The sequence below is a fragment of the Capra hircus genome, chromosome 10 (genome assembly GCF_001704415.2).
Source record: "Capra hircus breed San Clemente chromosome 10, ASM170441v1, whole genome shotgun sequence".
NCBI classification, from domain to species: domain Eukaryota; kingdom Metazoa; phylum Chordata; class Mammalia; order Artiodactyla; family Bovidae; genus Capra; species Capra hircus.
Window position 1 is genome coordinate 81,242,512 of NC_030817.1, and position 24,798 is coordinate 81,267,309.

General features: G+C 55.2%; 1 protein-coding gene across 1 annotated transcript in view; it reads left to right on the forward strand.

Annotated features, from left to right (window-relative positions):
* The window catches only part of HCN4 (hyperpolarization activated cyclic nucleotide gated potassium channel 4), a 44,963-nt gene continuing 20,846 nt past the window's right edge, over positions 682-24,798 (forward strand). Inside the window, exon 1 of the mRNA XM_018054666.1 lies at positions 682-2,463. Coding sequence (XP_017910155.1) covers positions 1,676-2,463 — 788 coding nt within the window. The 5' untranslated portion in view covers positions 682-1,675. The remainder of the gene's footprint in view (positions 2,464-24,798) is intronic.

The window sequence follows — 24,798 nt, forward strand, 5'->3', positions numbered from 1 at the left end:
GTGCTGGAGAGGAGAACCGCTGTGTCTCTGGCAGAGCTGGTGGGATTTGTCCATAAGCCCGGAGACTGCACGGAGAGAGATAAGCACGGAGAGAGTGCACAGCTGGATCGCCGGCGGGCCTGGGGGAGGGGGTGGGGAGCGGACTCAAAGGGAGTGGGGGCTGTACAGCTGCTCAGGGGTAGGGGGCCTGGGTGGAGCAGGAACTCCCCTAGCGTTGGGGTGCCACAGTTTGCAGGAGAACCCAGGGAGAAGGAGGTCCACAGCTAGTCCCGGAATGCCAGGTCGCCCAGGAGAGCCCGCTTGCTGGCTCCCCGCTGCAGCCAGCTAGTCTCGGAAACCCGCATCGGAAGCACCCCGGAGTGCGTGATCCGACCCCGCGTCCGTGACTGCTGCAGGCGCATTTCCTCGAAGTCTTACCTCGAAGGGCTTGGGTCGCACCCGCGCGCCCTGTGCCTCCTGGAGTTTCCCCCACGCCCTCCTGGCCGGGTCGCCGCGAGGCTCCGCAGGGGAAAGACCAGCGGGGGATTCGCCCCCGCCCGTGTCACAGGAAAACCCCGGGAGCAGCCCCGACGCAGCGCATTTCCCGGAAACCCCCTCTCCAGGCGCGCTGCGGGAAGGCCCGGGACTCCGCAAACAGACGGCCCGCCTCCCGGGAGGAGGGTCGGAGACCCAGCTGAAAAGCATAACCGCGGGGGAGAGGCGAGCCCGGAGCTCAGACAAGGAGAGATCGGGAAACCCCGCCCCACCCCCCTATCTTGGGGTGGGGAATTAGCAACCCAAGCCCGAGCCCTGGGTTTGGGCGCGCTCCCAGCCTTAGGCCAAGGAAAGACACTCGAGGGTTGAGGATTAAGGTCTTCTCTCACCTCAGCCCCTAAGGTCCGGCAAGGGTCCACCCTGCTCCCCCCGCCGGGCCCGCCTCCGCCCCCCTCCCTGCCCCTGGCCCGCGCGCCACTGCCCCTTTAAGAAGCCCAGGTAGGCAGGCCGGGCTGCGGGAGCCGCTCCTATGGCAACCCGCGAGCTGCGGCGGCTTCATGAATATTCCGGGGCGCGGGAGCCGAGGGCTGCCGGAGGGCGCTCCGGGGGAGGCGGCCGCTGATGTAAGCCCGGCGGGCCGCTGGGCTCCGCTCGGCTGCAGCGGGAGCCCCGGGACGTGCTGGCCGGGCTCGGCCAGAGGAAGCGAGGCGAGCTCGCGAGCAGCTGGCCACAAAGCCCGGGCAGCGGAACAGACAGACAGCCCGCCTGCCCGCGGGACACACGCCCCAGAGGAGCGCTGGCCGTGCGCTCTGCGCTCCGGAGCGGTTTTCCGAGCGCCGAGGCTGCAGCTCCGTTTCAACCCGCGCCCATTGTTCCCCGCGGGGGCGGGGCGCCTCGAGCCCGGCCGCGCGCCGCGCCCCTGACCGCGGGAGTGAGGGAGGGAGGGAGGGAGAGCGGGGTCCCCGCGCCCAGCCGGACCCAGGAGGAGGCGCAGCGCGGAGAGCCCCGGGACCCGAAGCCGGACTAGGAGCCTCCCCGCCGCTCACAGCCTGCCTAGCATGGGCGCCTGAGGCGGCTGGCGCCGGCGGCGAAGGACGCGTCCCTGCGGGCGGACTGACCGGCGGGAGGAGCTGGAGCCGGTCCGCGGCGCCGCACCCGCGCCCCTGCCCCTGGCCCGGTTCGCGCCCCGGCCCCTGGAGCCATGGACAAGCTGCCGCCGTCCATGCGCAAGCGACTCTACAGCCTTCCGCAGCAGGTGGGGGCCAAGGCGTGGATCATGGACGAGGAAGAGGACGCCGAGGAGGAGGGGGCTGGGGGCCGCCAGGACCCCAGCCGCAGGAGCATCCGGCTGCGGCCGCTGCCTTCGCCTTCACCCTCGGCTGCCGCGGGCAGCACGGAGCCCCGGGGCGCGGCCCACGGGGCGGCAGACGGCGAGGGGTCAGCCCGCGGCGCGGGCAAGTCCAGCACGAACGGCGACTGCAGGCGCTTCCGCGGGAGCCTGGCATCGCTCGGCAGCCGGGGCGGCGGCGGCGCGGGAGTGGGGGGCGGCAGCAGTCACGGGCACCTGCATGACTCCGCGGAGGAGCGGCGGCTCATCGCCGAGGGCGACGCGTCCCCCGGTGAGGACAGGACGCCCCCGGGCCTGGCGGCCGAACCCGAGCGCTCCGGCGCCTCGGCGCAACCTGCAGCCTCGCCGCCGCCGCCGCCCCAGCAGCCGCCGCAGCCGGTCCCCGCCTCCTGCGAGCAGCCCTCGGTGGACACCGCGATCAAAGTGGAGGGAGGCGCGGCCGCTGGAGACCAGATCCTCCCTGAGGCCGAGGTGCGCCTGGGCCAGGCCGGCTTCATGCAGCGCCAGTTCGGGGCCATGCTCCAGCCCGGGGTCAACAAATTCTCCCTGAGAATGTTCGGCAGTCAGAAGGCGGTAGAACGCGAGCAGGAGAGGGTTAAGTCGGCCGGGTTTTGGATTATCCACCCCTACAGCGACTTCAGGTAAGGGGGCCCGGCGACGGTCCTGTGGGTTCTCTGAGCGGTCGCAGGCATGCTTCCTGTCTTCTCGGCCCTGCCTCTCAGCCAGAGTTAACTTTCCTTCCTCGCGCTGGGAGCTTGGGGCACCTCGAGGCTCCGAGACACCCCCAGACCTCCTCTTGCACCGCGCTGAGAACTTTCCTCTGTGCTCCAGCCTCCCAACCTCATCCTCTCCGGGTCTCGGCCGCATTAGAGGCAAGCTGAAAAGGTGTTCTGAGCCTGGCCTAGCCCTGCCCGCAGCCACGATGAGGCTCTGCCGCCTTAAGCCCCACATCCCGCCTCCCTCTTCTGGGCTGCAGAGTCAGGGTGGACATCCCCAAGTCTGCTCCAGGTCTTTCAGCCTGCAGAGCAGGGCCCGGAAGAGAGAGACTGACCTTTTGGCAGCTGGGCCAGCTCCTTGGGCGCTGACCCCAGGCATTATTATCTGCCTTCTGGTGTCCTGGGAAGCTGCAACTGGGGAGGAGCTCCAGGGAGACTGAGGTCACTGGGGCCTCAGGTCCAGGGTAAAAGCCTTCTGCACCTACCTTAGCCCTGGGCCCAGCCCCTCATGCCAAGTAGTGGGCCAGGAACAGGCACCCTGGGCAGCTGGCATCCAGATGAGCAGGGCAGCATGACCTTGCTTGTCGTGGTCAGTGAAGATGCCTGGTGTCCTGACTGACGAGCAGTTGCCCTGTGCCCCATTCTCACCCCAGTGGTCCAAGCTCCAGCATCTGCTAGGTCTTTCATGGGTCAGCTATGGTTCCCTAAACGGTGTGACTACCAGTCAGGGAGAGGAACCCCGCCCCCTCCTCATCACCAGAGTAGATGCCGCTGAGGAGCAGATACCACTCTGGGCCTGTGGGGGTATTGTGCAAAAAGAGAGATTGATGATTTTCTCTGAAGTTAGAATCAGCGATGCCCCTACACTCATCAAGATCTTGGGGCCTCCCTGGGGTTTCCTGATACACAGCATTGAAGTGAGGGTCTGGAAAACGTTCACTCTTTTGAGGTGGGTTTAATTCATTCTCTCTCTCTCTCTCTCTCTCTCTCTCTCTCTCTCTCTCTCTCTCTCTCGGGGCCCTGCCCCCTATTTAACTCTCTTCCCTGCCTTCGCTGCTTGCCTGCCAATATAAATGAACATTTTGCCAACGCAGAGCCCTCTTTGCAAACTCCAGGGAAGCTAGGTTTGTAATGAGAGCAAAGCCGTTTTCCATCCAATGAGAGAGATTTCTTGTGCTAGGAATGACCAGTCAGGCAACACTCAACGGCTTAAAATAGGTGGTGAATGGAGGGCCCCTGCCTTTTCCTATTTTGAGGGATCACTCTACCTAACCCTAATATCCAAGATTCCTGTTCCCAGAGGGCATGGGCATTCAGAGGACAGACTAAACAAACAGCTACAGTCCTCAATGAGCTGATGTGTGAGCTGATGGGAGACCCTCCCATGAGGAACTGTGGATGCTTCCCTATACCAGTTTCTTAAAGTGTGGCCTCCCCTCAGGTCAATACTGGAACCTGAGGATCCCAGCCTGAGCTAGGGGAGGCATGGGAAGGCGCTGTTGTCTCCTGCATTCCCCCCCTCCTGGGGTGGGGGGGTGTCCTGGGCTCCTCCTGTCTCTGAACTCCCTGGTGGTGCTGGCAGGTAGGCCCTGTCAATATCAACCTTCCTTCCCTCGCTTGGCTCCCTGCTGGCTTTGTTGTCTGAAAGCCTCTGTTCAGAGTTCTCACCACCAACCTCATTGCCTGGGATGGGAGACTGCTAGGGACCAACCCCAGGAATGCCTAGCTTCTGCTGACAACAGGCATTAATGGAGCACCTTCTGGGAGCTGGCTTTTACCCTTCCAGTTGCCCCTTACCCGGGATGCTGAAGGGTTGGGGCCAGGCTGACTGCATCTATGCAACCTCCCCTGCCTTCCTGATCGAACTCTGCCTATCTTGGCATGTCTGTCTGCAGTCCTCTTGCTGCAGAATCTCCTACTAACCGCAGGCCACCTGGGACATGGTGGAGAAGACGGTGGTAGGGATAGGGAGGTGTGGCTGCAATGGGATTGTTAAATGGGCAACCGAAAAAGGGTCAGACTGGGCTTTGAATTTGGGTTTGTGCAACAAGCAACAGGAATTGGTAGCAGCAAGTATACACCTTCTGTGTGCAGCCTGATGCTAGGTGCAGTGCAAGAGAAGAAATCCAAGAAAAACTATCTGTGTGTGTGTGGAAGGGTTGTGATCATGCCTCTAGAACAAAGCAGCTGGTCTCATCTTCACAAGGTCAAAGAGGCAAGGATTATGGCCAAGTCTTCCAGGCTGAGAACACCCACCAGTTCAACCCAGCCTCACCACCCTGCCCCAGCCGCCCCAGTCAACCCAGCACCCTAAGCCTCAGTGCCTTGAGTTTCAGTCACTGGCCTTGGGCCTCTATGTGGAGCCAATCCAGCTCAGGCTTCACAAGAGCTTCTGTGAGCATTGTTCAGGCCTGTTGAGGATTTGTTCATCATTTTGACGGGCAGGAAGCATTGATCCAACAGAACTGGTTTAATAAAGAATCTCCAGCAAACCATGATAGATTGAGTTTGTGGTTTGGCGTTCAGGGCTTGCCGTCACAGACTGCTTCCGGCATCTCCTCTTCCTGGAGGAGAAAAGGTGGATGCCTTTTCCTGGGGCTGGACTTGGCTACGCTCTGAAGGGCCCACATAACTTGGGCCCTATAGATAACAGGCTTTTCTTGGTTGCCTCTGCTCCACACCGCCCGCTACATGCACACACACCGTGTCCTGGCTATCCCCATGCTTGTCTCCCTTCCTCTCCCCTTCGACTCCACATTTGCCTTTTGAACCCATATTTAGGGTTTGGTGAGGGAAGAGACCAGAACATGCAGCCCCTCGGGACTTTGCTTCCCAGGCTCCTGCCCAAGGCTGGTTGGGCCCTTGGGTCCTGGGTGGGTCCTTCCTTCCACATGAACCATGTCTTGGAAGCTTAGCTTGGTGGTGGGAACCTGGAACAAATAAAAAATAGTATCTGTGTGATCTTGTTTTCCCAAGAGGAGAGAAAAGGAGTGGGGAGACCGCTCGCCCCCCCAGTGAAGATGTACCTGGTTTTGCTCCCGGAAATTAGGCTTTCACGTGTCAGTCTCAGGGGGTTGTCCTGAGTATGTGACCTCTAGGTGTCTGAGCAGATGTCTTGGGGCTGTGCGTGTGGCCTTGGGGGCTGGAGGGAAGTCCCTACGTAGGACGTCAGTTCTAGGGCTACTCCTATGCCCCAAACTCCAGCTTGGCTCTGAGAGTGGAGACAGGCAGAAACTTGACTCTTCTCATCCCCCTGCCCATTCCATCTCCTCGCCTAAGCTTTCTGAAACTGTGAAGAAAGGAAGGAAACAGCAGGCCCTGGAGGGTCCTTGGGGGCAGAAACAGCTGGGTCCAAAATCGCATAAACTGGGCCAATGGCTGGTAGGTCCCTGGGCTGGCCTAAAACTGACTTTCTGTGCTGCTCCATGGCCCAGGCACTGCCACTGCCCACCTCATGTCAATTCCTAGCCCTGTCTGCTAGGGGCACCTGCTTGGTATATGAGCCGTCCCTGTGCCTCAGTTTTCCCATCCAGAAAAATGGGAATCCTGTTGCCTATGGCCAAGCCAGACACCAGTTGTCCAGCTGTGGTCACCCGGTGGAGGTAAGGTGAACTGTGAGAGAACAGAAATTCGAAGGTGAGCCCCGCCACCCTGGCCTCACTGCTCCCTTCCCTTAGTTCTGAGCAGACCAGATGGGCCTCTGTCCTTGGTTCAGGCCAGTGGTTCTGGATCTGCATCAGAGAACTGAGAACCTGCTGGAAACTATAGAGTCTCTATCCAGAAAGACACACGTATCCAGACACACTTGATATGAACACTCTCAGTTTCTGGGGTCTGTGGACCCCTCCTAAGTTGAAAACCATCTAGGCTGTGAACCCTACTCTGGACCAGCCCCAAAGAGAGTCTTGGCCTGGGAGGGGCAGGGGCTGGCCTCCCAGAGCCTTCGCTGGGGCCCTCTGTAACCTGAGGCTTTCCGTTGCCTGCAGGATGCAAATGAAAGCGGGCGACGAGATGCTTTAGGAGGAAAGGTGCCCTGCTGGGGGATGAGTGATTTGTCTGCCTCCTCAGTGCCCTGCCTGTCTCTCTCCCTTTCAACCATGGGAAGGGTTGTTCGGGTCAGTGGTGAGGAGAAAGCAGGCAAAAGCAGGATGCTGGGCGTGGGGCTTTCTGGGGCCTTCCTGGGGGGTCTTGTCCAGGACCGTGCTTCTGCTATCAGTGTGGAAAGCCAGGAAAGACACTGCAGGCTGCTGTGGCGCTAGGGGAGGGGGAAGGGCGTTGGTGCAGAGGGGAATTCCAAGGTGAGCTGCCTGGGCGGTGCTGTCGGCGGGCCCAGTGGGCAGCAGGATTCTCCAGTGATGAGGACGTGCTCAACCTGCTAAGACTCGGGCAGGTGGAGGATGCTCTGCAAAGGCCAGCATCCAGCGCAGGGCTGAGGTGCTCCCGGGATGTCGGGTGCCCCGAAACCCAATAGGGCCAGGGGGCCAGGACCCTCTGGGTTCTCCCCATTGCAAGGCTTCAATTCCGTGTCTGGCTGCTGCAAGATGAGGCTGGGGGCCTTTCTCCTGCCCGGCCCCGCCCCATTTGTTCCCTTAGCTGCTGTGAGCACCAGGCTTTGGGGCAGTCAAGTGGGCTGTCTCACACAGTGCTGGGCCCCCTGCCTTCCATGTGCCCTCCTCTCCCAGTCTGAGGGCACTGGGGTCTTCTGGGATGCCCTCTCAGCCCAGTGTGGCCACCCTCATCCATCTCCCCCTCCTTGCCCATCACATGGCATTTGCATAGAGCTCTGTGTTGGTTACAGTGTGGTGGTTCTCATGCCGTCCTGTCATCCTACTCACCAAGGGTCTGTTAAAATGCAAATTCTGACTCTTTAGGTCTGGGATGGGTCTGAGCTTCTGCATCCTGATAAGTGCGCAGGTGAACCGAGGCTGCTGGCACCTAGCCTAGAACCATGCTGAGAGAACTGAGGTTCAGAGCGTGTGTTCCAGCCATAACCTGGGCTCCCTGACTGAGTTTCTTGAGACCAGAGACTCTCTCCTCCTCTTGGCCTCTAGGACACCCAGCAGAGTGAGTTCTGTGGACTGAGTTGAGCGGCCCGCAGCCACAGAAGTCGGCACAGGCTTGGGGATGTCAGATCCACGGCCTCCCTCCCTTCCTGCATCACTGCCTGGACACTGCCGGCCCCGGATGCTGGCTGTTGGGATGAGCAGGAGGAGGCCAGGTGGCCCGAGGGCCCTCATTAATCCATCCCATCCCACTGTTTTCACAGCTTCTTGCCCCTTCAAAGGGCCGGAGGGGTGGCCGGCTGGAGAAGGGGCAGGGAGTATGGTGACTGCTGTGTTGTAATGAGATTTCTGGGAAGGAACAGATGTTGTCAGTGAGGGAGTCCAGAGGTGCCAGGCAGGCGAGCTGGTGTGAGGGGTAGCTGATGGTGGCTGGCTGGGAGGAGGACAGACACAGTCAGTGAGAGCAGTGGTCTTGGCACCTTCAGAGTGGGGGTCTCAAGCTTAATGCCCCTTCCTCCACCCCAGACCATGCCTAGCGGCCCCACTGGGCTGGACTTGCCTGTCACTTCTCACTGCCCCTGCCCAGCCTGGTAAGCATCCATCTACATCTCGATGACGAGGCTGACAAGTGTCATCGCAGCCTGACTGGCCCTTGTGCCTGTCACAACACTGGCCACCATGGGGGAATTCACCCAGAGCAGAAGGTCTGGCCCCAGTCCCCCAGGGGACTTGTCATGTAACTGAGGAGGCAGCCGGCTCCAGCACACATACCTCTTGGCTCAAGGCTCTCACGAAGCTGCTGCTGCCAGCTGCTAATTAATAGAGGGCTACTGAGGCCGGCCAGGCGGTCCTGCTTGGGCCCAGGGGATGTTGAAGAATCCACATTTCCCAGCCAGAGCGGGCCATAGGGAGGCCAGGGGCACTGCCTTGGCTTCAGGGAGGATGTTCTCTGCCAGCCAGGCTTTACCAAGAAAGCATTGCCAGGGCCCTGGAAATCTGTGATCCTGGAGCCTAGGCGGCCACTCAGAGACACTCTGTCTCATCATCAGTTACCCAGCGCTGGGGCGAGAGTCTGCCCAGTGAGGTAGTGAGCTCCCTGTCACTGAGACTGCTCAAAGTGAGACAGCAGTACTTACACCAGAGGTTGCTAAGCAGCATCCTGTGGACCAAATACACTACCCAGATGTGTTCTGTTTGGCCAGCACCGTGTGTCATAACAAGTCTGAAACAATGTTTAAAGCGGAAGGATGTCAGACAAAAATTTGGCTTCCCAGCTTCTCTTGAAAAATCGGAAACTGGTAATGCCGGCCCCACGTTCCCACCCCACGTCAGAGAACTGGAGCTCAGCAGAGGCCTTAAACTGGTTTTTGGTCCCCAGCTACCCACAGTCCCCTCCTGTCCTGTGGTCTCTTGCCTGCACCCAGCCGTATCACTTGTGCACGCTTAGCTGCCTGACCCCGTAGGCTTCTGAGTTTATGACTCTGGACTCAAACCAATAGAGATCGGAGCTCTCTGTTGAGATTGGACTCACAGACCAATAACCACCACTTATGAACCACAACCATGTGCCAGACTGTGCTAGGAGCTGCATTTCTCATGTTTCACTTATTCTTCATAGTGGCCCGAAAAATAGGTTCTATTGTCCACAGTTTACAGATATGGGAACTGAGGCTCTGATGGGCGGGGGAAAGGATTTGCTTGAAATCACACAGCTATGAAGCACCAGAATTTTTAATAGAATTTGAACTTGTTCTCTAGGACTCAAAACTTGTACTTGTCCCTTTTCTCTCTTCCTTCTTTTCTGTGTGTGTGTGTGTGTGTGTGTGTGTGTGTGTGTTAGCTTTTAAAAGCCAAATTACAAAAGTAGTTCAAGAAAACATTCTCCTAAGAATGAACACATTGCAGATAATACTGAACACACATTATCTGTGTGGAGGAGCTCAGCTGGCATGGGAATTGAACAGGCCTCAGAGTACCAGATCTGGACAGGGCTTAGCAAGCTCTTGGCCTAAAGCCTTTATTTTATAGGTAGGGAGCAGAGGATCAGAGAAGGAAAGTTACTGGCCCAAGGTCAGAGAGTAAGTCCAAGTTAGAGATGAAACCATAACCCAAGAAGGGTTTTGACTCAGAGGTCTTAGGGCTCCACAGCCCACCCCACCCCCAGCCAGAGAGGGGTCCAGGGAAGACTTCTGAATGGTCTCATCACCGGAACTCCTTTTTGTCTCCCCAGCCTCATGCCTGAATTTTGGACTGTTGAGTACGTTCAGGATCCGTCTTAATTTAAGCTCATCAATGAGAAGGGAGCCTTTCCATACCTGAGAATGTAGCATCTGGAGGCTGAGCAATGCCTATCCTAATCCGCCCCCCTGGGGCTGCTGCCTCTGGGGATCTGGACTGGGACACTTGCCCATCTGCTCCCCCTGCACAGCCTGACATGGAGACCTTTGGGATTTTGGAACTACATCTGGATGCCACTGATGTGTTTGGGGTTCAAAGGGGGAAGGGAACAAGTAGCCAGTGGTGTCTGTGTTTTCTCCACCAGAGAAACATATGGTCACGGGGTCTGTGAAGAAGTGGAGTCAGTCTGTGGTTTAAGGCTCAGTGTGCGACCAGGATCAGGGTTCAGCCTGGGACCAAGATAAGGCCTTTGTCTGAAGTGAGGAACTGGAGTACTTGAACAGAGCCTTGGAGCCAACCTCAGTGCCTCCCTGAGACACTGGGGCTGGGGACAGGGTGGGCAGGTTGCCCGTTCCATCCTCTGCCCTGCCACCCCCATCCCCAAAACCGTCCCTTCTTTTAAGCTCCCAGAGCTCCTACACCTCTTAGCATCTGAGCCAGCTGCCTGTGGTCTGCTCAGGGAGGTAAAGTACGAATTATAAATACTCAAAGGTTCTACTGCTGCCGAAGCCAGAGCCACCAAACCTCACACGTGCCCACTCCTGCCATGCTCTGGTTTCTCATTGTCTGGGACTGTGTCTATCTTCCCAGCCAGGCAGCCAGCTAGTGGCTCCTGCAGAGTAGTGCTCAGGCTGGGCAGAGAGATGTGCTGGCTTGGTAGAGGCACTCCCTATTTCCCACTGCATCCCCACCTCTGGGCTCCCACAAATTGCCGAGCAAGCGGTGGGACCTCCAGGTCTGCTCTCGGCAGCTGCGGGGGCCTGATAATTGGCTGATGATGATTTTGTGTCTGTCTAAGCATTTACCTGTGTGGGTGGATATGTTATGTCTGCACAAACGAGGCTTTCAGAAATTAATACATAACACAGGACTGGCTAATACCTTGTCTTCTGGGCTTGGAAAGGGGTGAGTGAAGGCAGGTTGTGCCCACTGGGAGACCAGATGCTCCAGTCCAAGACTGTTTTCACCCATCATGGAGAATGGGGATCTCTACCCATCTGGCAAATAGGAGGGTAGTATTTCAGCTCCTCTTAGGGTCCCCTGGTTGGGTTTGCGGGAGAGCAGACAAGAGATAGACCAATTTGGACTGATGGTCAGGGAAGGCTTCCTGGAGGAAGCAGAGCTGAGCTGGATCTGAAGGAGAGAGAGACCCATTTTGCACACTTTTCTTGGAGGCAAGTGCCTGGGAGCTTGAGCCGCCTGACTCGGTATTGTCAGACAAGGGGGGCAGATTATTCCAAACCTGCCCTTTTGGACCTGCACTCCTGAAGCTTAGCCCTTGAGGACTCTGACCTCATGGCCCCAGGTCTTGCCCCCCGATGCTGCCTGAGTATGTGTGTGTGCATTTGCAGGTGAGTTTGTCTGTGTCTGTCTCTGGCCTCTGACCCTGGGTCCTTGCAGCCCAGGCCAGCTCTTCCAGGCCTCAGCCCCAGCTGTACAGCCTCTGAGAAGACTGCCTTCTTCTGCCATCCTAGACCCGGAAGGCAGATGTTACCACTGTAATAATGTCACTGAGTGTGTGGCCTGGAGCCCAGAAGTAATTACCCTGCGGTTCCCCATCACAGGCTGGAGCAGCCCCTGTCAATAATTAACCTGAGTCCCCGGCCACTTGACGCCAAAGCCAGCCATGGGCTTCTCCTACCTACGATTTGTCAAAGGAGACTGGGGGATATCCCCTTCCCCACGGACAGGAAAGTCCCTCCCCCTCAAGCCCACAAGGCTCCTAAATGCCACTGGCAGCTCCTAAATGGTCCACTGCCACTGGACCATGAAGAAACATGGTCCAGGAGGGGGGACTCTGCAGCTGTGGCCTGTCCTCATGTAACATCAGGGCCAGCCCAGCCCGGAACCCTGGGCCTGTCATCCCAAGCTTCCCCAGCTTGTAACTGTCCACCCTCCCACGCTGGGTTTGCCTTCCTGACCCTCATCCTGTTCTGCCGGGTGACCTCAGCAAAGTCCTTTCCTCTCTCAGGGTCCAGCGTCATAGCTCAGTCTGAGGCTGAGAAGGGAGCAGAGCTAATTGGCCAAATAGGTATTGAACCCGTAATCCTGACCCCATTAGTGCAAATTGAGCCGGCAAAGCAGGGACCACGCCGCTGACAAGTAGAGCTGATGAGAATCTCCTGCCCTGTTTCCTGAGACTCTGAGAGGCCAATCCAGGCGTGATCTTGGATTTACATGGCCCCTGTGCTCCCAGAGTGTGTGTGGGGTTCCTCTTTCGGTGGCGTCTCCACCAGCCCCTATCCTGGGGATCAGGGCTGGGGCCCCCTAGCACATTGTTTGGTTATGCTGTGTCTACTCCCTCCACCCCCCGGCGATTAGATCACAGCCCCTGTTGGGGTGGAGATCAGGCTTTTCTCTGGGCAAAGGCCCCCACCCACCCCTTCCTCCCAGTCACCTCTTCTCTGGGGCCAGGGCTGCTGTCCCCTCCTGGAACCTCCAACATGGTCTCAGTTCAGATGGGGGGATCCACAGAGACCAGGTCACATGAACAGCTAAGGCTGGAAGAGTCCTGCAGGGCAGAGCAGTAGGACCATTGGCTTTGGAACTGGCAAGGGAAGGAAATGCGACAATGTCCATCCTGTCCCAGAGGCTCTGGGGAGTCATCCTCCTGCCGTGTTGCTCCAGGGCTTCTATGGACAGAACGAGGGAGCCAGCTGGAGGAAGAGGCCAGGTGAGACCAGGCTGTGCCCCATGTAGCTGAGTGGGCTGAGCCACGCCCTTACCACCTTGGCCTTGCTCTCCTTCTCTGAAAACGGAGCTGGAGAGAGGTTGGGTTTTAGCATGACCCCCAATCTGAAACTGGTGGTTGTAGAGTCACCTGGGAGCTTTTTGCAATTATGGATGCCTGGGTCTCCGTGCATGAGGCTCGGGCAGGTAGAAGTTTGGGAAGCACCCAAGTGAGCTGGGTACCCCGAGTGCCCTTTCTGCGCAAACCGTCTGCCTGTCTCCAGCTGCAGTGTGTTCACCATAGCCCTCCAATGCTTCCCAGAGCCTGGTAGAGAGATACCTCCAAGCCATTCATGACGTTCTCCTCCCCAGGGAGTCATTCCCTTTCCTTCCTCAGGGCAGGAGCAAAGAGAATCATAAAACTCTGGGCCTGTTGGGACCCCAGGGAACATGGCCCTTGCTCTGTGTCCTTGTCAAACTGTGTTTTCCTGGAGGGAAGGCAGAGTCCCATCCAACTCATGTCCCCAGAGCCCAGGCACTCCCAGGAGAACCCCATCCTAACAAGAAGAGGGGCCCGTAGGGAGAGTCAGCGTTTAGCCATAGCCCTCCCCCCTTCCCCGCCGGTGTCCTGTTCACCCTGTCCATCTCCTGCTTGGCCTCAGGAAGTTTCCCTCTGAGTGCATCCCGTCTCCTCCTCGATGAGGTGTGCCTTCCTGCAGGAGCTGGTGAGCCCTCCTACCTGATCTCCCCTGAGCTTGTGCTCACGTGTGACTCCGCAGCAATATTCTATTTTTACTTCATTCTTCTAAGTGGAAAGAGCTGTGCTTGAGCCTTTTTTGTTTCTTGTAAGCCAGCTGAAGAATTTCTCCATTGCTGGCCCCCTCTACAATTTCCCCCAAATGGTCTGAGTGAAGTTCAGAGAGGTTGGACCACTAGCCTGAAGGAACATCCTGGCAGTTCAGGGTCATTGTAGAGTAGGTGACCCCTGCTGTATAGTTTGGGGTGTGTGTGTGTGTGTGTGTGTGTGTGTGTGTGTGTGCATGCACACACGTGCATGCTTTTATGCTACTGTGTCTCCGATGAGTGCACAGATTCAGAGTCTCCAGTACAGGACTGAGGCCTTCAGAGAAGCAACGGGTTGATGTCTTGGGTGTTCCTCCTGGCCAGGGCTGGGCTTGGCTGTGCCGTTGAGAAGGTGCAATAGCAATCCTTTCCCCGAGGAACTGTTTCCTCTGCACCTTCATGGCTCCCCATGTCCCCAGAAGAGTCCTGACTGCTCAGTCTGACATTCAGTATGCCCCCATCCTTTCTTTCTTTGGGTCAGGATTGGGTTGAGGGAGGGAATGTCATGGTTTTCTGAGATGGGCACTCTTCTCTCAGCAAGCTTTCCCCCTGGCCAGCTGCCCTTGGCTAGCCTCTGCACTGCAGAGATCCATGGAATCAGTATGTCTTTAGAGAGTGTCTGGCTCCATCCTCTCATTGTACCAATGGGGACACTGAGGCAGGGATCGTGGGCACACAGCAAGTAAGAGGCTGAGATGGGTAGAACCCAAGACTCTTGGCCCCTGGTCTAGCTTCCTTCTGCTGGATACCACACACCTCCTTCCTGCAACCACAAGGCCAGCCTTCCTGACCAGTGGGCACTCTCAGGCCCTGTCCTTTTTGGGGTTTTTGTGCCCAACAAGCCATGCTGCTCCCCCCTAGACTGAGGGCTTCTCGAAGTGGGACTGAAACCGCTAGGTGGCATTTTGGGGGGCCCCGAGGAGCTCCAGTCCTTTATGTCTCAGCTCAGAAAGAATTCAGCAAGAGGCAAGTGATAGATAAGAAGTGATTTATTAGAATAGGATGCTTGTGAGGCTTACAAGTGGGTGGGTGAGAGGGTACCATGCCAAGAACTTGGTAGGCTACAGTTTTATGATCAAAGGAGACTTGGGGAAGGGGGAGAACCACCTTCTTCCTCGTCTTGGGTAGGCCTCACACTCCCATCATCAGTCCCTCCTCTGCGTTGTGTGGGGGAGTTTTCTTGTCCCCATATGGTCAAGCCAGGACTGTCATGGAACTATGGAAAAATTATCCCAGGTCTCAGTACAGTGAGGGTCCTTCACTGTGAAATGTTCCCTTTGTACACACCTCTGGATCCCCTTAGTCCTGAGGCCAGGACCTGCATCTGAGTGGTTATAAGAATAATAATGATGATAGTAACAGCCAGCATGTGCTGATTACTTGCACTGTGTAGTACATTATTAACGTTATCTCATTGAATCATCTTGGAATCCTGTGAAGCGGGATTAAAAGTCTCATTTTGTACACAAGAAAACAGACTCAGAAAGGTTGAGCGACTTGTCCAAGGCCACACCGCCAGGTATCCAGACACTAGAGAGCGTCACTGCTGCACTGCCTGCTGGGACCTAGCTGCTCCAAGTGTGGCCCCTGGACAGTGGCCTCAACATTGCCTGGGAGCCTGTAAGCAATACAGGTGTCAGCCCTCACCCTGCACCCAGTGAATCCAAGTCTGCATCTTGGTAAGATTCCCCAGGTAATTTAGGCACTGTGCCATGTGATTAAAAGATCACAGAAGGGGAAGGGAAGGTTCTGGCAATTTCAGCCCTCATACAGCTTACCTTCTCCTTGGGGAATGGCTGCAACTAGCCCTCATTGTATGCTGAGGGACGAGGACCTCAGCCCAAGACTGAGAGGGACCAGGGAAGAGGCAGGGGTAAAAGGTCATTTTGTCTGCGTCTTCAAAAAAACAGAAACAAACCAAATTATGTTCTTCAGGTAATAGCGCATCCTCACAGGAAGGTGAGTTCCCCAAAATACTCCAGAATCCGGATAACCCACCATAAGCCCAGCGCTAGCTGGATGCCCTTGTCTGAATCGCACTGGTTGGGAGGCAGCCTCAGGCGGCTGGGGGGAGCTGCTACCTGGGAGCCCTGTGATTCTGACTCAGAGAGTTTGAGGTGGGTTAAAAATAGAGCCCTAGTGGCCAGGCGGGGGTGGAAGACAGCAATTCATCTGCTGTAGGGGAAGACCCCAGGCTGGGTCAGGGGAGGGTGGACCAGAGGAGGGGGGCTTGGGGGGGCGTTTATTCCTCTCGGAGGCCCGAGTTGAGGGCGGTGGGAGGCAGCGCTTCCCAGCGTGAGAGGCGGAGAGGCCAAAGCGGCCCGACTCCGGCGCCGCGCGCCCCTCGGCTGGGCGGAGCGCGGCGAGGGGGCTGGGCCGCAGCTCTGCCTCGGAGAACGAGACGGGAGAGCCCGTGGTGGGGAGGGGCTGCTCCCTGCTCCCCAACAGTTGCTGTCGGTTGTGGGAGAGGGAAGGCAGGGAAGGTGTCCCACGTGTGTGCGTTCCCGCGCGCGGGGCGTGCGTACGTGTGTGTATGTGTGAGTTGTGGGCAGGCACGTGGTCTCCTTTGCCGGTTACACCTGCCCTTCAAATGGCCTCCCTCTGTCTCATCCTTAACCGCCTCCAGAAAATCTGCTCCTCCTGCCGTCGCGTTAAGACAGCACCTTTGTCTCGGCGCCTAGGAATTCCCCGCGGACCCGCGTGTCTCACATTAGCGGACTCTTCACCGTGTGGGTCACTGATCTGTGATTAATTTTGGGGGGGGGGGGATTGTTTTTCTGATTAAAAGGTAATATTTGCCCATTATGGGGAATTTAGAAAACAAAGAAAGCTATAATATAGGAAACAAAAATCACCCATAATCCACTACTTAGAAATAGCCATGTGAATTCATTTTTAAAATTGACAGTCACCCTCTCCCCCCCACCACAACAGTCTTTAATACACGCACTTATTGAACGATAAGACAATTTTACTGAGACCTCACTCCCCCCACCCTTCTCCTTCTGGGTGCAGCTATTGTGTCTACATCTGGGAAAAGGAAGAGGTGTCATTTCTGCTCTTGGGGAGCACACAGCAGGTGTGAGGAGACGAAACTAATCCTGGGTCTTCAAGGCAGGGGCGATGTAAGGGAATTCAAGGGAAGAAATGGAGCTGCCTCTTCCCTGCCCCTCCCCCCCCCTCGCCGCCCCCCTTCTGGATCTCTGTGCAAGCCTACCAAGTAGGTGGGAGAATCTGCCAAGTCCCCACCAAGGGGGTGTGCCTGAAAGGAGGGGGCGTGCCTGAAAGGAGGGGGCTTGGTGTGTTCTGCCTTGCCAGGCTTGTGCTGGTCAGGCTGGAAACACAGTCATGGCCTTGGCTGACATCTTTAGCCTCAGTCACCCCCACCAGCCCCTGTCATCCCTCTGTGTCAGAACCCCAACCCCACGTTCTGCTGGCCCGTCTCTTGTTCATCTACCTTCCCCCACCCCAGCTCCCCACTCCTCCTCCGCAACGTTTCAGCCATCATCTTAACTAGGTGGGAGCCGTTTGCTAGTGGGTGTTGTTGGGAGTCTTCGGGTCTTGGCAGGGTGGCGGAGGGGAGGGCGGTTTGCATGGGATAAGTTCCTCCCTGCTCTTGGGAGGCCTGTGAAAGCTTCGTGGGAAGGAGTCGGGGTCTCAGAGGGCTGCCCATTTTGTGTAGCTTCTGCCAGGCCTCCTGCCACTCAGCCTCTGGCTCCCAAGGGACTCATTCAGTCATTCATTTATCACTCATCCACCCATTCCCAGGCGTTTTTTGGACCTACCTCATAAAAGGAAGTGCAGTAAGTTCAGAGAGTCGAGTGACTACAATTACATCCTAGTGTGACAAACGGCTACGTTCAGTTCAGTCGTTCAGTGGTGTTCAACTCTGCGACCCCATGGACTGCAGCACGCCAGGCTTCCCTGTCCATCACCAGCTCTCAGAGCTTGCTCAAACTCATGTTCATCAAGTTGGTGATGCCATCCAACCATCTCATTCTCTGTCATCCCCTTCTCCTCCTACCTTCAGTCTTTCCAAGGGGTACCTTGCCAGATTTCCTGAGAGACAAAAAAAGCCTCCCAGGAAAAATGACAGCGCCTCTGAACCAAGTGGCCTGGAGTGGGCAAGGCTGGGGAGGGTATCTCCAGGTATAGGACAATATGTAGGAAAGCCTAGAGGAGAAGAAAAGTCCTGGGTGCCTGGGACACTGAAAGCTGCTGAGTGTGTCTGGAGCAGAACACCCAGTACAGGGCTGGAGGAGGCTGAGTCAGATCAGGAAGTGCCCCCAAATGACAGCGAGGAACTTAGATTTTAACTGGGAGCTTGGAAGGACTTTGGGTTTGGCAAAGCATGGAGGGGACGCAGACCCTGAAGTCTGGTGGGTCCTGGGAGAGGCAGGAGCCCAGGTAAGAAGATGCTGAAGTGGGCCAGCTGGTGGGTTGATGAGCCGTGCTGGATCCCACATGACTGAGTGTTGGAGGTAAGTGAGATGGCAGAGTTGAGGATAATTCCCAGGTTTCTGGGCTAAGTGTCTGGATGAATGGTAGTATCACATGCTGGGAGCACAAGTTTGTGGGGGGAGCTGCTAAGTTATATCTGGCTCTGTCAAGAATGAAGTTCCCATCGGACATCCAGGCGTAGATGTGTAGTCAGCAAGAGAGCACATGGCTGTGGGGCTCAGGAGAGAGAGGTCTGGTTTGGAAGCCAGCCGAATAATTTTGAGACCTTGGGAGTTGGTGAGGTCACCCCAGGAGAGTGTAAAGAGGGAGAGGAGGTGGGGGCCCCAAGGAACAAAAACATTTAAAGGTCACGGAGGGAAAGAGGAGCTCCTGCGACGGGAGGGAAAGGGGAACCAGAGAGAACAGAGAAGAGCCAGTGGAGCAGAATGTCTCAGTGGAAATGGTGCACAGTGTCAGATGATGCAGAGGGTCAGGATGGAATGGACTGGAAATTGTGGGATCTGGCAGCAGGATGTGTGCCTCGGCAGTGTTGCTGCAGGATTGAGAGGCATGCTGGGGAAATGGACGTGGAAGTGAGAGAGTGGGGACGGCCACACGTCTTTCAGGAAGCTTGGTTCTGAGGGGAGAAAAGATAAGACAGTCGGGGTTCAGGAGTGATTTTATTAAGTGCGAGATCTTAAAAGCTGATCGGAAGGGACTGAAGATATGGGCAAGAGAGAGGATAACCTGTAATGTTCCTGGGAACGAAAAAGGGAACAGTGTTGAGAGAGCAGATAGTAGAGTCATCGACTGATCCCTTGTGACTGGGGAGGGGGAAAGCGGGGAGGGAGACAAGCAAGGGAGTAGTTTGATGGCAGAAAGAGAAGGGGGCATTCTGCGGGCTTCTGTTTCCTCTGTGAAGTGCTGTTATCTGCTGGGAGGGAGGGGGAAAGTGGTGGTTTCAGAGCTTTGAGGAGAGAGGAGATAATTTGGAAAAGCCGCTGTGGGAAATGGGTGGGAAAGGCTGTTAGGGTCTCCTGGGGGATGGGCTGGCAGAGGTGAGGACCCTGCTGAGTACGGAAACACTGATGAGGAAATAGAGACACAAGGAGCTAAGGCACTTGGTATTCAGTAGGACTGGTCTGAGGTTGTGAGGTCTTCTGTACAGCCCACCCCCCTCCATGGAAACAGGGAAAGAGCTGATGATGGCTGTGAGTTAGTTATGATCTAGTGAAGTTGGACCCAGAGGACAGGGCAAGAGAGGTTGAGCAGAACCACTATGTGTGGGGGGAATGGGGGGAGGCAGGAGGGTTCTCATAGGATAATTAGAGGGCCGGTGACTGCAGGTTCCTGGGACACCAAAGAACAGACTTAGCATGATTGGATAGAGAACTGGCAGAAAAGGAGGTTAGGGTGGGAGAGAGCACTACTTATCTGAGATTAAAGATGGACCAAGTGCAGACAGTGACCCGGTCCAGGATGTGCTGTTGGAAGGGACTGGAGTGAAGACTTTAGAGGTGGGACATCAAGCCAGTGGGAGGCTGGGTGTTATTGCTGGGTTGATGATGGGGAGTAGAAGTCACCTAGGATGAAGGCAGGATTCACAATGGAATAGAAGATTGTGAACCAGGTGCCAGCCTCACCACGGTCCCCAAGAGTGGCAAGTGGATGCTGTAAAGAAGGCCAGCAAATGACAGGATGCTCAAAGGATCTTGTAGGCATTCCTACCACAGGCAGGAAGAGGCATTAGTGTGGACTAAGCTGCTCACTCCACCCTAACCTTGAGGTCTGTGGGGTTTGGGAGAGTGACATCCTTAGGACACAACTAAAGTTCAGTTAAGGGAAAAAGCAGGTGGGTTAGAGGGTGAAGAAGTTGAGAATGAAGGTACCATGGAAGAGAGCACAGGGGACAGGTTTGGGAGGGAGAGAGGGAATAGGAGGAGGCACAGAGTTTAGGAAAGAGAAAATACTGTCAACTGGGTTTATATTTGTATAGAGCGATAAGAAGTGGGACTCTGGAGCCAAGCTGTTTGAGTGTGAAATCCTGATCTACCATATACAGCAAATTTCCCAACTTCTTGAGCCTCAGTTATCTCAACTGTAAAATGGGCATATTCATAGTATCTACTTCATAGGATTAGATGAGATAGTCTATATAAGGGTCTCAGATGAGTACCTGGCAAATAGTAAGTTGTTGATGGCTGTCCTGCATTCTCATCAGCTTCACGGTCAGCTTGTGCGGTTATCTGTGCTGGGCCTAGAATGGAGGGGGAAGCTCTTAGCTCCCATCTAGTTTTCAGACGTGAAGCTGCCTGGCTTCTTTGTTTTGGAGCTGGAAGGAGAGTTTTAGGTGGCACCTGCTGAAACGGGCAGAATGTGATGACTGCTACCGCAGACACCCTGCAGAGTCAGGTGAAGTTCTGAACTGCCTCCTTTTGGATGAGAGAAGGGACTTCAAAAGCTGAGGGTTCAAGAGGTAGGGGCAGTTCTCAGAAGGAGGAACCAAGAGGTGGACAGACGTGAGGCCAAAAGTTGGGTGTCCAGTTGGCTCCTGTGAACGAAGTGGAAGGGAGAAGAAGGAAGAGGAGTCGGGGTGTGGATCTAGGAGCTTGAACCTTCCTCTATAGCCACTGGGGTCTCCAAAGTGGAGTTCAAGCATGGAGTGGCATAATCATAATGTTTGGCCAGATAACCCAGAGAGCATGTGACACGGAGGGAAAGAAGGAGGAGGCGGGGGACCAGGTGGGTGGCAGGCACAAAGTCTGGGTGAAGAGTAGTGAGGAACTGATCTAGGACAGAGCTTTGGGGACAGATTCAGAAGCTGTCATTGACGGGGCCAGGCAAGACTTGGTTACTGCTAGAGGGACCTGCAGGGGGTGGGAGGACAGAGAAAGCAGCTGAGGGTGGCTGCGGGGTTTCCAGCGGGTGATTGAAATGCTGACTGTGCCCTTCAGCTTTGAGAAGGAAGATGCTGAGCTCAGCCTTGGACTTGTTGGGTGGAGGAGCCAGCAGGCCCTCCAGGTGGCAGGCAGGAATGCAGTCTGGTGCTAGGAGTGGTGTCTGAGCAGGAGCCGTCTGCGTGGGGGGTGGGGGGAGGGGCACAAGATGGAGCTGTGGGTGTGCTGCTTATCCGAGAGAAAGCACGGGAACACCTCCCCCTGCTGCCGCCAGCCCTGCAGGGGCACAAGCATGTCTGAGACAAGGCCCTTGCATTCAAGAAACCCCCAGCATTCTAGGAGATCCAGGGCCAGACCTTGGGCTGGGCTCCAGTGAGAAGCTGAGGAGGTTCAGAAGTGGTAGCACTTCAGATGAATGTTGAAGATGGAAAAGATCTTAGCGGGCAAAAACCTAACATTCTCTTCCTTGCAGCCGACAGGATCCCCAGTGGCTACCATTTGTGTCAAAATGTGTGCAAATGGATGTGCAAGAATATGTATGTGTGAAAATGGGTATGTGTACAAAGGCAAAATTGCCAGATGACCCTCCTCATCCCATTGTTCCCTATGAACAGTGGTACAAAGGTGAGCGTGTGTACAAAAATGTTTTCATGTGTGTGTGTTTGAGAAAGCATATGTGCTCAGAGGCAAGCGTGGGCAGGGGTGGACAAGAGGAAACTAAAGTAGGTCATCCCCGCTCTGGGACCTCCACTTCTATCTCTGTTTTATCACCCTTTGCATCCTCTTCCACCTCCAGGGAAGAAGAGGGCCCTTGGTCTGGCCCTTGAGTTTCTGAGTTCAGGGTCAGGAGCCTCCTGTCTTCTCTTCCCTCAGCTCCCCTGAGGCCATAACCTTCCTCTCAGACCATGAACTGTTCCAGGTATCAGTGGAGTGGGCTGTTGGGTTTCGTGCCACCCCCTTCCTTCTGCATGTGCCCCACCCCACCACCACTCCACTCCACCAAAGCCGACCCACAGGCCATTCCCTCCCTTGCTGGCTCGGACTTCCTCTAAACTTAGAGAACACTGGGATGGGGAAAGTCGTCTGGCTCTGGGGAGACCAAGTCTTCTAATTCAGGTTTGTGCCAACTCCAGCATGCCCGAGTCTGGCTATCCATTGCTTCCCTGCCAGGGCCTGCCACCCGCCACCATGGATGTATAGAGTCTGGACTGTGGGATTTATTCATGAATGATTCTACAGCCAGTGGGAGTGGGCAGGGGAGCACTGGGCATACAGCTTGAGGCTTTGGAATGTTACTATTCCTTCCTTCGTGGACCTCAGTTTTCCTTTTTACAGGTTGGGTACGACTATGCCCTACTGGCTGCTGATGACTGGGGTGCTTTTAATATTCGAAAGTTGTGTTGGTTTGCTCAGGAAGTACCTCAGGAGGCCTGGCATCAGGAGGATAAGTCCCCTTGAAACCTCTTTGCAACCTTCTTGTCTCTGGGGTGGGGGCTGCACCTGCTGTGTCCGGCTTACCTCCCCAGTGTGATACAAAGATGCCAGAAAGGTTTATCCACCTCCCCACATTCTACTGAGGTGCCTAAACTCCCAAGAGGTCTGACAGGAGTTCCACTGACCTCTCTGAATTTGGGGTCTGCTCCTTCCTAGCTGTGAGGACTTGGGCTGATACTGCTCTCTGAGTCTCAGTGTCATCATCTATAAAATACAGATAATAGCAGCCACATTAGTCCTGGTGTGAGTAATAAATGAAGTAATGCATTGAAAGCACCAAATATTAGCAAGTATTTGATATACAAGTTTTGGGGTCTTTTTGAATAGAGTGTTTTCAGTCACCAAGGAGTCCCCAGTGAAAATGCACAGGGGCATTAAGGAATCATTTGAGATGCTTCTGATCACTAGGACTGGAAGAGAAGAGGGGCCAGAGAGGCGTGGAGGCTGTTGCCAACTTCCCCTGGCTGGACCAGTGCGGTTGGGCTGGCAGGCACACCGGGGAGCTGTCCGTGGTGCTGAACATCTTCTTTTTTTTTTTTTTTTTTTTTTTGCTCACACCCGGCCCAGCCTTCAGAAATTTGTGCAATCGTCTGGCAAAGAGTAAGGAACATGGTGTACATGGCCAAGGTCGGCTCCCAAAGCCCAGCTCCGATTACCTTTTCCAGGAGCACTTTATGACCTCATCTGTCTAGGCCCCCAGGAGCCCACATTTTCAGATGCCTGGGCTGCCTGAGATGGTTTCTTATATCACTGCCCAACTTGTCTTCTGTTTAAACCTTGTCCTCTGATTGGACATGAGCTCCCTGAGATCAGGGCATCTCTCTGCTGAGATAAATCGATTCTGCCATCCAGTTGTCCAGGGAATATTTTGGGCCCTGCCTTCCACCACTGGCTACTTGAACCATTGTAAGTTCCCTTCCACCACCCCAGTAGATGCTTTGCTTTGACTCTTCCCTGGAGGATTTCACCTGCCTCCCTCACCTCTTTCCTGTTGATTTGAATTACTTATTTACTCATTTAAAAATATGGGCTAGGCATAGGTCAGAGCATTTTACAAATATCAATTCATTTCACTCTTAAAAAAGTTCCAGTAGTTCATTAATATCATCCTCATGGAGCAGATGAGGAAACTGAGGCTTAGAGAGATTAAATGACATACTAGTAAATGATGGAACCAGGAATCAAGTTCAAGTTGGTTGGCCTAAGAGCCTGTACTTCTTTCTTCTTACCACATTATGCTGCCTTTTGAGTTGCTCTTTGATACTCCAGAACAGTGGTGTGTGGGAAGAAGTGCTCTAGTATTCCGACCCCAGCCCAGATCAGGCACCAGAAATATCCCTTAGCATCTGGAAACTCATGATTGAAACAATTAGTCAGAATGCAAGGAAATGGGTGTTTTTGCCTCGTGTAATTTGGTTTTATGAAGATCACTAAATGCAAACATTCTCCTGTTAATTACTGCCTCAAATTTGGGCTGTAATTGAGAGAACTAGAGCTTGGAGAGTGTAGAAACCGCTGGAGTGGCAGGCCTACCCGAGTCAGCATTCCCAGCCGCCTTGCACCCGTTCTGTTAATTTTAGAAACTCTTCCAGTCTGGGTATATTATTAGCTTTATGTACAGAGGGCCACAGGGCCCTCCATGGCCTCTGTGTCACAATTTTTTGTTTTGTTTTTCCCAAGAGATTAAGTAAAAGGAACAATGACCATGTGTATATCGGGGAGTTTGCACACTGGCTGTGTGAAAGGGGATACCTGGGTATGGCACTAATGAGTTGTCAGCAGCTGTTTTTGAATGAGTTCACGAGGCTGAGAGAAGCATGTACACAGCTTGAGAGCAGCATAGAAGCTGAAACCACTCTCGCAGGGCCCACGAGTCATTAGCAGGATGCTCCGTGTGCTGTGTAGTGGGTGTGAAGGCTGGGGTGGGTTTTCCCAGGTGGCATAAGGGGAGTGGGGCTGATGAAAGGGTGGTGGGCTGTGGGGCAGGGAAGGAGATAAAGTTGACCTCTTGGCACCAGACTTAGAATGAAAAGCCTTAGCCCAGTGAAGCTCTGACTTGAAGTCTCATCTTGAGCCCCTGAAGAACGTGGCTTTCGAAGGAGCGGCCAGAAGCTGTCTTTCGGGAACCTGCACTCACCTGGGCTGTGTGACGTGGGACGGCTGTCTCACCCTCCTTCCCGGAAGCAGGCCCTGCCCTCTTCTTGACTCGTAGCACCATTTTGAGTCTGACAAAGAAAACAAGTTGCTGTGAAGTAATTTCTTTTCAAACTTTGACCTCGTTAGACAGGGGCACTTTGGTTTTACGGTGGGACTCTCCGAAGACTCACAGTTTGTCTTTCTGTCTACACTCTCTTCCTCCTGGCTTCCCTGCAGTAGAGAATTAAAGATGGCTGAACTGTTATTTCTCTTGGGAGAAGATAGGCTATGTCTGCCCAGCATAATACCTTTATCTGTCATTGGGTAACTGTCTAAATTACTAGCAGAGAGAAAAGCTCTGCAGTGCAAGTTTTTTGTTT